The sequence below is a fragment of the Bison bison genome, unplaced genomic scaffold (assembly GCF_000754665.1).
Source record: "Bison bison bison isolate TAMUID 2011002044 unplaced genomic scaffold, Bison_UMD1.0 scf7180017864167, whole genome shotgun sequence".
NCBI lineage: Eukaryota > Metazoa > Chordata > Mammalia > Artiodactyla > Bovidae > Bison > Bison bison.
In genome coordinates, this window is record NW_011494739.1 from 1,909,811 (window position 1) to 1,923,686 (window position 13,876).

The 13,876-nt window shown below is 43.8% G+C and overlaps 1 protein-coding gene across 1 annotated transcript in view; it reads right to left on the reverse strand.

Moving 5' to 3' along the window:
• TBC1D20 (TBC1 domain family, member 20) overlaps positions 1-13,650 on the reverse strand; it is a 19,119-nt gene extending 5,469 nt beyond the window's left edge. Inside the window, exons 1-3 of the mRNA XM_010841769.1 lie at positions 13,432-13,650; positions 5,473-5,658; positions 3,239-3,319 (exon numbers count right to left, since the gene is read on the reverse strand). Coding sequence (XP_010840071.1) covers positions 3,239-3,319; positions 5,473-5,658; positions 13,432-13,501 — 337 coding nt within the window. The 5' untranslated portion in view covers positions 13,502-13,650. The remainder of the gene's footprint in view (positions 1-3,238; positions 3,320-5,472; positions 5,659-13,431) is intronic.
• Between the last annotated feature and the right edge of the window lie 226 nt (positions 13,651-13,876).

A 13,876-nucleotide genomic window follows, 5' to 3' on the forward strand; every position in this document is an offset into this window, starting at 1 on the left:
ATCAAGAGTGCATCACCTGAATCTTGCAAGGAGAAAATAAAAACTGAGGGGGACTTTATAAAGTAACAGGCCTGTCATAAAATACAAAAGAACAAGTCCAGACTAAAGGAAGCTGAAGAGATATGAAGAATGAATGGAAAATGCACTTTTCTCTATAAGGAACATTATTGGAATAAATGGCAATATCTGAATAAAATCTGTAGATTAGACAGTAGTATTTTTTGTTACTGATTTTAAGTGTGACTATGTAAAAAAGAATTGTGTTTTTAAAAAACACACAGTGAAATATTTAGGGATAAGGGGGTACCATATATGTAATTTATTCTTAATAGCTCAGAGGAAAAAAATGTGTGTATGTATGGTGAAGGAGAGAGAGAAAACAAAACTAAAGCAAATCTAGTCAAAGGTTGATGTATAAAGAAATCTGGGAAAAAGCTACCTGGGGAATTCTGTGTCCTATTTTTGCAGCCTTTTTGTAGGTGTTCAGTTCAGTTCAGTTCAGTCGCTCAGTCATGTCCAACTCTTTGCGACCCCATGAATCGCAGCATGCCAGGCCTCCCTATCCATCACCAACTCCTGGAGTTCACCCAGACTCACGTCCATCGAGTCAGTGATGCCATCCAGCCATCTCATCCTCTGTCGTCCCCTTCTCCTCCTGCCCCCAATCCCTCCCAGCATCAGGGTCTTTTCCAATGAGTCAACTCTTCGCATGAGGTGGCCAAAGTACTGGAGTTTCAGCTTCAGCATCATTCCTTCCAAAGAAATCCCAGGGCTGATTTCCTTCAGAATGGACTGGCTGGATCTCCTTGCAGTCCAAGGGACTCTCAAGAGTCTTCTCCAACACCACAGTTCAAAAGCACCAATTCTTCGGTGCTCAGCCTTCTTCACAGTCCAACTCTCACATCCATACATGACCACAGGAAAAACCATAGCCTTGACTAGACGAACCTTTGTGGGCAAAGTAATGTCTCTGCTTTTGAATATGCTATCTAGGTTGGTCATAACTTTCCTTCCTAGGAGTAAGCGTCTTTTAATTTCATGGCTGCAGTCACCATCTGCAGTGATTTTGGAGCCCGAAAAAATAAAGTCTGACGCTGTTTCCACTATTTCTGCATCTATTTCCCATGAAGTGATGGGACCGGATGCCATGATCTTCGTTTTCTGAATGTTGAGCTTTAAGCCAACTTTTTTACTCTCCACTTTCACTTTCATCAAGAGGCTTTTTAGTTCCTCTTCACTTTCTGCCATAAGGGTGGTGTCAAAACAAAAAATGTATGAGATGTGTGCTCCCCTCAGAATCAAACTAAATATCATAGGAAGTACTAATCTTGACCCAAAGATGCAGGTGGAAACAGAGGAGCTGGTCTCAGGAGCTCTTTCAGTGCAGGCACCTAGTCTGGCAGCGGTCAGCGTGGTCCCTCAGCTCTTCTGGCTCTTACTATAAAAATGTCAACCCTTGACACACGTGTGCACCCATGGCGGATTCATGTTGATGTATGGCAAAACCAATACAATATTGTAAAGTAATTAGCCTCCAATTAAAAAAAAAAAAAAAAAGTCAACCCTTGGCCTCATGACCTGTTTTAGGAGGATGGCACACAACACAGCTTTCCTACACCATTAGGTTTTCCAGTCAAAAGCAGATCTTGTGAGAGAAAACAGCTAATGCAAGGGCCCAGACTGAACTTAAATACAGGTTTTTAGGCGACAGTGACGCTCATCTCTCATGCACTTTTACCCATCCCTTCTCTAAAAGCATACGGTAGAAGATAAAGAAGAAAATGGGAGTAAACCAAGTACTGTGGTCAGGTAAAGTAACGAAGCAGTGAGAGAAAAAAGTAAGCCTTCTTTAAATTTTCAGTATAAAAGTGGTCAGCTAAGTTCAGAAGAACATGAATGTAAAAAGAATATGAAACCACATGGACAGTTCTGTCTGGAAGAAGAATATCCTGGACTGATATCACATAAATGGAAGAGGGATAAAGGGCTCAGAAGGAAAACAGGTTACACCCAGAGAAAAATGTGAGATGCGTCTGTCCTATGTAGTCTCCTCAAGACCAGAGGAACAGGAAAAGGGGACTGGATCACAGGTATGTGTGTTTATCAAAACCCAGATGGCAAGCTACTGGCTACACAAGAATTACAAGAGCCTTTCTGGGAACCATGACTGTAAACAGGAGGGATGCCCTCTAACAGACAAAATCCAATGCCAGAGCATGGGCTCAGAAGAGTGAGGCAATGGGTTTTGAGACTCTTGTTCCCTCTAGCAACTCTCCTCTCTTCAATTCAAGGACTTAGAGGTGGAGTTGCGAAAGGAAGGGAAACAGATGAGGTCTGCTACCCAGTTCCCTTCATTGTGAAAGTGGAGACAATTGTCATTCTTAGTATTTCTGGGAATGGACAGACAATTTTAGTAACAGACTCTTTAAAAATGTGGTGATTGGCCTTCATTCTAGTCCAAGGCCCCGGTATATGTATATGCAAGATTGTCTGTTGTTGTTTAGTCTCTAAGTCGTGCCCAACTCTTTTGTGACTCCATGGCCTGTAGCCCTCCAGGCTCCTCTCTCCATGGGATTTCCCAGGCAAGAATACTGGAGTGGGCTACCATTTCCTCCTCTAAAGGATCTTCTGGATCCACTGAACCTGAGTCTCTTGCAATGGCAGGTGGATTCTTTACCACTGAGCCACCAGGGAAGCCCACAGGCAACATACCGCTACTTATAAATGAAGGTATTAACAGTTCCTGTTAGTGACCACTTCCAAACCAATCTGCTCTTTAAAGTCAGACTGATAGCTCTAGAAATCCCTATAAAGTCTCTTCTGTAGCTCTAACGGGCAGGGGGAAAACCCTCTTCTCTCATTTACCACCTCTAAGCCAAGAGAAATTATTTTGGGCTCAGTGTTCTTGCCTGGAGAATCCCAGGGACGGCAGAGCCTGGTGGGCTGCCGCCTATGGGGTCGCAGACAGTCAGACACGACTGAAGTGACTTAGCAGCAGCAGCAGCAGGCCTTCACAGTGGGGGTTCTGAATGGACTGAGTCAATGAGAGAATGACTCAGCAGACTGGGAGCACGACGGATCCCTAAGGAGGAAGGGTCCTGGATGTGGCCATGTTCTGTGCTAGGATGTAAAGGTCTCAGGACAAGCAAGCCCAACAGAGTACTGTATCTGCAAACGGACTGAAGCCAAACCTACCAAACCTCCCCCTCCCGCCCCAAAGACCACCAGTGTGTCTCACCAGGCGGGAACCGCCGTAAAGACCGCCGGACGTCCAGGAGCACTTGTTGGTAGTCCTTGCTCATTTGTCGTAGGTTTTTCCCTATTGGAGGAGAAGAAACATGTTATTGTAGGAATGTCTGGGAACCAACAGCAGGAGCAAGACATCCTGGCATGACACAAAAGGCCTGGAAGACATACTCAAGGCTTTTTCCTGAAGTGGACATGACTCAAGATACAACATTTGGAGAGGAATCCCTGGTTTAGTTCCAAACATGCTGTTTTATGCAAGTCATGACGACCGTGAGAGGAGGGAAGATACACTATCCAAGAGCAGCGGAAAAGTTAGGAGGCCAGCACCCATTATGCGTTACTGGGAATCACTCTGAATTTCAAAGTTCACATCTGTAAAATGGGGATTATTCCCTTCCATGTGTACCTCTCAGATTACTGTTAAGCATCAAGTAAGATCATGAATGTGGAAACCACAGACCGCTGGAAAAACTCTAACATCTATAAAGTGTAGGAAGATTGAGCGGTTCAGAAAGGAGTATTAAGATAAATGTACATGGAGAAGAACCTAAGCTCTCTTAGCCCTGAAATTCTAAAACTAAGACACTGGTAACAGGAGATAGTACTTGTGTTCAGTTGCTAAGCCCAACTGAAAGCAAGGAGGCAGACTCCAGCTGTTATATATATAACAAGTATACATCTCCTTCATAATGGAAATCAAAACTTACCAGAGGAGCCTGTAGAATACAGACTTCATCTTAAAAAGATATGAGAAATTTGGAATTTGACAGAACACCATCTCAGGATTTAGAGTGTGAATATGGCAATGCCTATTCCTTCCAACAAAAGATCACTGCTCTGAGGCCGCCCAGTTCCAAAGACAATAACAAGTGGCAACTTAAAACATCTACTTGGCCACACCATGACACTGTAAACTTTTTATTGGCAGTGGCTGTTTTAATCATCTCTGGTACCTAGCGCACATTAGGAGCACAACTGTGTGTGCGTGCTCAGTCACTAAGTCGTGTCCTGCTCCTTGCATCGCCAAATGAAAGAAAGAATCCCCAACACCTGGACTTTTGCCAAACATAGTAGGAAAGCAATAAATGTAGACTCAACGAATGACAAAGTGGATTCACTGTTTTCTGTACTTTCTTTTGTATTCTGCACTGCAGTCTAAAAAATTCTTTTTTTCACTACATAGGCCTTGCAGATAAAGTTAAGTACAGTTAGTTGTCCCTTGGTATTTGAGGGGGATTGGTTCCAGGACCCCCAAGGATAGCAAAATCCACTGATGCTCAAGTCCCAAATATTAAACAGTTTAACATTTGCACATCCTCTCGTATACTTCAATCACCTCTAGATTACTTTCAAACCTGACAGAATGTAAATGCTATGTAAATAGCTGCCAGAGCACAACAAATTCAAGTTTTGCTTTTTGGAAATTTCTGGAGGTTCCCACCCGCCAGAATATATGTGCCAGGTGGAATGTAGGATCCTAGTTTCCTGACCAGGGACTGAACCCATGCTGCTGGCACTGGGTGTGTGGAGTCTTAACCACAGGACCTCTGCAAAGTCCTTCCAGAGTACTTCTGATACATGGCTGGTTGAATCCTTGAACTTGGAGGGCTGACTGTAACAGCTTTTCACAGAATTACAGAATTTTAGAATTCAAAATAGTCTTAGTATTTCCCTATAAAAAGTCTTTTTTGTTGTTGTTTTTAAGGACTATAAGAGGCATTATATCTCTGTAGAACCCCATGTTTCTCAAATGTCCATCTGTATCAAAATTATGTAGGATTCTTGCTAAAATAGATTCCTGCAAACTTACTTCTAGGTGAATATAAACTGGAACATGCATTTTGTGTTGTGGCTGCACTGTGTGGCTTGCGGGATATTAGTTCCTGGATCAGGAATGGAACCTCGGCCCTTGGCAGTGAAAGCATGGAGTCCTAACCACTTTACCATCAGGGAATTCCCAGAATATGTATTTTTAATAAACTCCCCTAACTAGCCAATAATCGCTCCCTCCTTACCTAATAAAAGCTCATTCCATTTTTAATTGAAATTTTATTTCGCAGTTTGGTCTTATTTTCACAGTAGGCCCAAGCATATCCTAAAACGTTTCAGGTGTTTACATGTCTACTCTTGGTTTGAAATTAGCATAAAAATTAAAGACCCTGAAGTTCTTTTTTCCCTGCCTCCTAGACAAACTCCCATCACAGCACTTCTTCCCCTAACTACCTGATATAGGAGGTGGATCATTGGTGTTGACATTGAGGAGCTTGGGCCACACTTTCCGCCTGATCTCATCAGTCAGGAGCCCTCCTTCACTGATAGCCATGCGTCTAAGGGCAGCCACATCAGTGGGCTCACTGTTCAGAGCCTGGTAGATCTCTGCCACTTTCTTTTTCCTTTTGGCATTAAAGTCTGCAAAACAGAATGGAAAAGGGCATTAGGCACATATTTACCGTGTGTACATTTTCTGTTCAGGGCTCAATCTCCTTAACTTGGTCTGAAGTAAGGTAGGTATATTTAAAATCAATTTACTGATGAGCACGGGGTTCCCAAGTGGTGCCAGTGGTAAAGAACCTGCTTGCCAAAGCCAAGAGACGTAGGAGACATGGGTTTGATCTGTGGGTTGGGAAGATCCCCTGCAGAAGGAAATGGCAACCCACTCTAGCACTCTTTTCTGAAAAATCCCATGGACAGAGCCTACAGTCCACAGTCTAGAGGGCTACAGTCCACAGGATCTCAAAGACACGACTGAAGCAACTTAGTATGCACACACACACACTGATTAGTATATATAGTATGTGAAACACTAAGGAGACATACCATATAAGTAACCAAAAAAAAGGAATTATAGTAAATGCTCCGTACATTTAGGCATATCTAATAGCCACCATTTATGTTTTCCTACTGTGGTGTTGGAGAAGACTCTTGAGAGTCCCTTGGACTCCAAGGAGATCCAACCAGTCCATTCTGAAGGAGATCAGCCCTGGGATTTCTTTGGAAGGAATGATGCTAAAGCTGAAACTCCAGTACTTTGGCCACCTCATGCGAAGAGTTAACTCATTGGAAAAGACCCTGATGCTGGGAGAGACTGGGGGCAGGAGGAGAAGGGGACGACAGAGGATGAGATGGCTGGATGGCATCACTGACTTGATGGACGTGAGTCTGAGTGAACTCCGGGAGTTGGTGATGGACAGGGAGGCCTGGCATGCTGCGATTCATGGGGTCACAAAGAGTCAGACACGACTGATCGACTGATCTGATCTGATGTTTTCCTAAAGAATGCTGTGCTTCATTAATGCTAAACTTCACAGAGCATTGTTGTTAAGTCAACTCTGCGACCCTATGGACTGCAACACGCCAGGCCTCCCTGTTCCTCACTATCTCCTAGAGTTTGCCTAAGTTCATATCCATTGAATCAATGATGCAATCCAACCATCTCATCCTCTGCCGCCCTCTTCTTTTGCCTTCAAACTTTCCCAACAGCAGAGTCTTTTCCAATGAGTCAGCTGTTTGCATCAGGTGGCCAAAGTATTGGAGCTTCAGCTTCAGCATCAGTACTTCCAATGAGTATGCAGGGTTGATTTTCCTTTGGATTGACTGGTTTGATCTCCTTGCTGTACCTGGGAGCTCAAGAGTCTTCTCTAGCACCATTAGAGAAAGCATCAATTCTTCAGTACTCAGTCTTCTCTATGGTTCAACTCTCATATCCATACATGACCACATCTCTCTTAATATAATACATTTTCTCTGTTATTTACTGAGGAAAAATGTACATGCATGTCACCAAAATTCAGTATTACATTTTTAAACAAAACCACATGTGAAAAAAGCCTCTGGTTACATGCTAATACAATTGGAAAACATCAGAATCCCACGGAGGTATTTTCAAAAGCAGAATGTCAAAGGGCATACTTGGGACTCCAGTGTGGCTAGTGGTAAAAGGGGCACGCTACTGGTTCTCAAGAGCCACACTAATCACTGGTAATCAAAAAGGAATGTATTACGCATCTTACATCCTCATGTGGTAGTTTGTTATTTATACATAGGCATTTTGCTGTGTTTAAATTACTTTTTTAGGAGACTGAGAGTTTGTGGTTAATGTGCATCATATTATAATTGGCTCTGTTTAAAATAATGGGGTAACAGGCTCTCAGAATTTTCATGCAGAATGTTTACTTCTAGGAACAGCAAACACAAGAAAAGTTAAAACTCTTCAACCCACTGAAGAGATGTCACATAGCAGTGCACTGTAATCGTCCGAAAAAAGGTATGTGCAGACACCAACAGCTCAGACAGCTGTGGGTCAGGCAAATCTGAGAAAGCATTATGGAAAAGTGAAATTTAAAAAGAAAGGGGAGGATTCAGAGAGGCGAGGAGATGACCAGAAAGGCTTGGAGACAGAAACACAAGCCCTTTCACTTAACAGTAAATGAAGTCATTAGGAAGTATTTATGTAGCATATACGAGGCGCAGGGCATTAATGTTAATATAAAGTAGAAGATAACACTGGAAGGTAGGTCAGGCCTTAGAAAGGACTAACATCAGAATGTAAGTGAGGTTTTTAGGACAGACACTAAGCAGCTTTCCTCAGTTATGTTCTATTCTGAGGCAACAGTATACAAACTGTTTCCACGACAAAGCTGCATATTGTTAACACAAATGAAAGGTGTAACCTTTCATTTCATTAATCCAGTAACCCTGGTTACCTATCTATGAGCTGTGACATAAACTTTATAAACTCAGGCACCGACTGTTTTGAAGTTCCATGCAATTGGAGATGCAGATAGGACAGGATGCTTTTTCACCCAGGTAAACCTGTTCTCCTGGCTAGACTGTTGTTTTCCCTGGTGACCTAGTAGGTGAATCTGCTCCAGGCAGTCTGAGAGATTTCTAGTTTACATCTATAGTTCCGGCATAACTAATTGTTCATAGCAAACCCCTCCTCCCATCTGCACTCCCAGAAATGTCCCAGGTTGATGCTAAATTCAATGGTTACTCTATCTAGAAATCAGGAAAAACCAAGTCCCAATTCCCAATCAATCAGCACAGCACCAACTATAATAAAATGTTTATTTATTTACAAGGTGCTTCAAGCTCTTGGCTTGGACATGTCATACCATCCATCCATGCACCTACCTGTGCATTAATGTATCCATTCATTTATCAACCTGTCATTTAATGAGCAACTACTCATAGTAAAGCACCAGGCTGTGCTGTGTTGTGCTTAGTCCCTCAGTCGTGTCCGACTCTTTGTGACCCTACAGACTGTAGCTTGCCAGGCTCCTCAGTCTGTGGGGATTCTCCAGGCAGGAATACTGCAGTGGGTTGCCACGCCCTCCTCCAGGGGATCTTCCTAATCCAGGGATCGAATCCAGGTCTCCCGCATTGCAGGCGGTTTCTTTACCGTCTGAGCCACCAGGGAAGATCATGAATACTGGAGTGGATAGCCTATCCCTTCTCTAGGGGATCTCCTCGACCCAGGAATTGAACTGGGATTTCCTGCATTGCAGGTAGATTCTTTCCTGCTGAGCCACCTGGGAAGTCCATATAACAACACAAGCTGAGACAAAATACGAGCAGGAATTGAATTTCTAGCAAAGAAGAAAATAAGATTAAAAGTTTTTTAAAACTTAGAGTGTTCTTGTACTTTGTACTTTCTACACATCACAAATTAAGAACACTTAAATGGTAATACTAAATATTTTTTGAGGTATCTGATATTTAGAAACCTTATTAATCTATTTGGTAAGAGTTTGGAAATTTTCCCTCAAAATTTTTTTGACATATATCCACCTTGCCCATCTTTCCACTTAAGCTATTTATTCAGCAATCTGGAGGAAAGGAAAACCGAAAGTGTCAGTCTCTCAGTTGTGTTCAAGTCTTCGCAACCCCATGGGCTGTAGCCTGCCAGCCTCCTCTGTTCACAGGATTTTCCAAGCAAGAATACAGTAGTGAATTGCCATTTCCTTCTCCAGGGGGAAAGGAAAACCACTGCTTAGGTCTTAGGGGAGTTAACACTGTTTGCAATCAAGTGGATTTGCAGTGTGTGTTAGTCGTTCAGTTGTGTCCAACTTTTTGCAACCCCATGGATTGTAGCCCAACAGGTCCCTCTGTCCATGGGATTCTCCAGGCAAGAATACTGGAGTGGGTAGCCAGTCCCTTCTCTGATCTTCCTGACTAGGGATCAAACCTGCATCTCCTGCATTGCAGGCAGGTTCTTCACCGTCAATTTTAACTATTTCTGAACCCAAATCATTGCTCCAATACTTATTTCTCTCAAAACTCTGTTTGGATTCTATTTAAATCCTGCATTTCAAAATTTACTGCTGTCATCCTGATTCTGATGCCCTGTGGGAATTCAATACACATGGGCAGAATAGAATAAATAATTTAACTTAGCTACTGTTCCTCTGGAAAAACTGGCCTTTAGTAAATGGCATTATTTCCCCATATTAATATTAATATTAAGAATATCCTCACTGTAGGGACTTCCCTGGTGGTCCAGTGGCTAAGAATCCATCTTCCAATGAGGGGACACGGGTTTGACCCCTGGTCAGGGAACTATGATCCCACATGTCATGGGGCAACTAAGCCTGTGTGCTGCAACCAGAGAAGCCTACATGCCACAATGAAGAACTTGTGCTGCAATTAAGACGTGATGCTGTCAAATAAATAAATAAAATTTAAAATTAAAAAAATAAAAGACAATACTCATTATATAACTCTAAATAGATTTATAGGCACTTTGGCCTTTTTCTAAATCTACTGGTGATTCCCAGGGTAGAATGCTGCTCAACTGCAGATTTTAGCTGTTGTCTGTTCAGACCCCAACATCACCTTTCTCAATCCCATATTTAAGTGATCAAATGTTAGTGGAAGATGAAGAAGGCACTCCTGTGTGTGCCACACACACAAACAAATATTTCATTGCACTTAATGTACAGGTTTTGATTGTGACATTAAAAAGGTAGGAGAAAACAGAAAAAAACTTAAATGATCTGGAGAAGTATAAATTACATAGTGGTAAGGTCAACTGTGAGACTACACAATGAGGGAGAAAAAGTTAAGCGGAGTCTTAACCAATTAATCTACACATACCCTCTTTGCTGCAGAAGAAGAAAAAGCATGGAAAAAGGTTAAAATAACTTTCTTCCTCCAGGGGATCTTCCCAATCCAGGGACTGAATCTGAATCTCCTGTGTCTCCTACATTGGCAGGTGGATTCTTCACCAACTGTGCCACCTGGGAAACCCAATGTCTAACTATCTATTTTAAGATAAATTTTACATATGGATTTTGGGGTAGGACACATTTCTGGACTTGAGAATGCTTTATTTGGCTTTGGGATAAAAGCCTACATTTCATCTGCTGATTGTATACATGTAATTCAAATCCCCTTGAATCCTTTCATCTCCAGTTTTGCTCTGCTTATATGAGATGTACTATATATTCCAAAGCTGGTATCTTCCAAACTCCTTTATAGTAAAAGGTCTTGGCTTTCACAACCACAACAGAATGAAATGACTATCCTACAACTGGCTGCAAAATATATAAGACACTGCTATAAATAAATCCCTGCTGTCTGAAAAGTAATTCATTCAACTGAGGAAAAAGGAATGATATTGGCACTACCGGACCAGCTCTCCATTAAAATGATCATTTAAGTAAGGGGCACTGAAAAAGAAGTTCTTAACAATTCTGATAAGGATGACTGAGTCTGTTATTGTCTCAAATCTCTCCCTACTCTGGCTATGGAACTCAAGTAAAGATTTCTGTTTCCTCAGAGCAACACGTATCTTCAAAAGCATCTGGCTTGGGAAACAATATACAGTTAAGGACAATGGCAAAAAATGAGCACTAGCTACGCTTCCTCCAAAAGTTTTTCCACGCCAGCAAAATACGTATCAGTGATTTAGATCAGGTAAATGAGCTACACACTTAATATGCATCTTATGTGCAAGAATGAAATTCCATACTGATTATTTGGTTTAAGCTTGCATATCAAGAAAGCTTTACAGACTTTAAACAGAAGTTAAAATTAGCAATGCATTGTTGCTGTTGTTTAGTTGCTTCAGTCATGTCTGAGTCTTCCGCGACCTGTGGACTGTAGCTCCCTAGGCTCCACTGTCCGTGGGATTTCCCAGGCAAGAATACTGGAGTCGGTTGACATTTCTTTCTCCAGGGAATCTTCCCCACCCAGGGATCGAACCTTGTCTCTGGCATTCCAGGTATATATTCTATACCACTGAGCCACCAGGGAAGCTCCCTTAGGGCTTAATCAAAACGATGGAAGAGCTAGTCAGATAGAGAGCCTCCCAGATAGACAGACACGCCCAGCTCCACTCCTTGAACTCCTAATGTTGATGCTAGAAATTAACTTAAAATTTTATGCTAACAAAAAAAGAGAATTACAGTGGGAGAGGAAAACCTAACCTTATTCTGATAAAGTTTAAGTGTTAGTCGCTCAGTCATGTCCAACTCTTTGTAACCCCACAGACCCTCCAGGGTCTTCTGTCCATGGAATTCTCCAGGCAAGAATACCGGAGTGGGTTGCCATCCCCTTCTCCAGGGGATCTTCCCAACCTAGGGATCCAACTTGAGTCTCCCGCATTACAAGTGTATTTTTTTACCATTTGAGCCACCAGGAAAGCCCTATTCTGAATAAGGTTCCCATCAAAAATAAACAAAAAAGAAACTGTTTTTGGAGGTCCCAATTAGTTTCAACAAACAGTACCCAAATTAGCGTTGATTCAGCAACTACCTGAAAAATAAAGACAAGTACATATGAAGAATGACTGCTCTACCCACTCCCCCAAATGGAGAAAAACAGAGTAAACCAATCCCATCATAACGTCTACAAAGGAGAGTTAACAGTATTAGTAACCTCTCCAATTTTCCAATATGATGAAAATCAAAACAAGAAAATCAAAACACCAAAAAAAAAATAAATAAAACTCCTCTCATTTCTAAATTCCTCCATTTATCCAGAGAAGCAAAATTCAGGACACTAGAGGATAAAGTCTCGCAACCTAGGCACAGTTGCACTCCAACAGGTCACAAGACCCATATACCACTTGGCGCAATGACCATTATGCCATGAGAACAGATGTCATACAAACACCAGGAGAGGGTTACAAGGCCAAAGGGCCCAGAGGAGTAATATGAGGCTTCATTTCCATAGAGGATTAGAAGAGGAGAAAAAGGCAATAACAAAATGAACTCAGAGAAACAAAACTTGGGTTGCACTGGTGGTTGGTTCTGCTATGCGAATCATCCATCAGAGGATGGAAAACTGGGAAAGTTACCTTACTCTTTCCCAGACGGCAAAGAGATTATTTCACCTGGTACAGAGTAAACGTTAATAATTTTAACTGTCATGTATTAACCAGTAGGTAAAACATATTTGAAAACATAGTGCACGATGAAACTGTTTCATGGAAATGAGTTTAAGGCAGTATAAAAAATAACTTGCTTTTTACACAATTCAATAATGTTAAAATAGGCGGAATAGGACGGGGACAGAGAATAGATTGGCAGTTGCCAGGAGCTGTGGAGAATGGGGCCTGCGGAGGGATGGTCTCTCTTTTTGGCATTAAAAATGCTGTGGAATTAGAGACAGTGCGATGGTTGCCCCACCTTGCAAAAATTACTAACAACCACAGAACTGTACACTTTAAAGGGTTAATTTCACGGTATTTAAAAGAAATACGTGTCCAGCGCGTCAATCCAGACCTCGACGACCGATGAATGAAGTTTGGAAAACTGGCCTGACCACTAGGGAGGCGGCCCCGGGAGCCTGCGGACGTGGCCGGACAGTCTCGGCCGGGAGCGAAGCTTGGCCTCGGGTCTCAAGGAAGAGATGGGACGTGGGGCCCCCGCCGTCCTTCCCACTAGGGGGCTCGGGTCTGCCGCCAGTGTTCCTCCGGTTCCCTCAGCATCCGCTGACCGCCCCCTCCGCCCAAACTGCAGGCTCTCTTCCCCTTCAGACGTAACCCAGGCCTTCAGTCTCTTCCTTTTTCGCTGTCCCGACCCTGGCCGGCGGCCCTGGGCACACCCCGCGCGGTCGTCCCAGGCCCCCCTGCCTGCGGCCCCCGCCTCCGGCAGCTGCCCCCTGCCCCCCGGGCCGCCCCTATCCCTCAGGCCGTCCTCGCAGGCCGCTCCTCGGCGCCCTGGCCGGCTTCCGTACCTCCCTTTTCCGCGCCGCCGTCCCAGCGGCCGGAGGTGGGGCCGTCACCCCGGGCACTCCGGAGGGCCATGTCCCGGGGGCCCGGGCTCGAGCCCGAGCCCCGGATGGTGGCGGAGCCGACAGAAGACGCGGCTTCGGCCGCAGGTTCCAGCGCCTGCTCCGTGGAGCGAACTCGGCTTGGTCAGCCCGCGGCGCGCAGGCCTCCCCGCGCCGCCCCGCCCCGCGCCGTCACGTGACCACCCGCTACGCCGCGCGGGCGGCGGCGGAGCCGCGGCTGTCACCCGCGCTGGTGCGCAGGCGCCCTGAACGGCGAGAGAAGAGTGCGGGGACTCTGCCCCGGAGAGTTTGTTCCAACTGAACTTATAGAGCGTAGCAGTCTTGAAGCGATGTGTTCAGGAGCAGATTTTTATCATTTCTTTCGGTTTTCTTTATCTGTAAAATGATA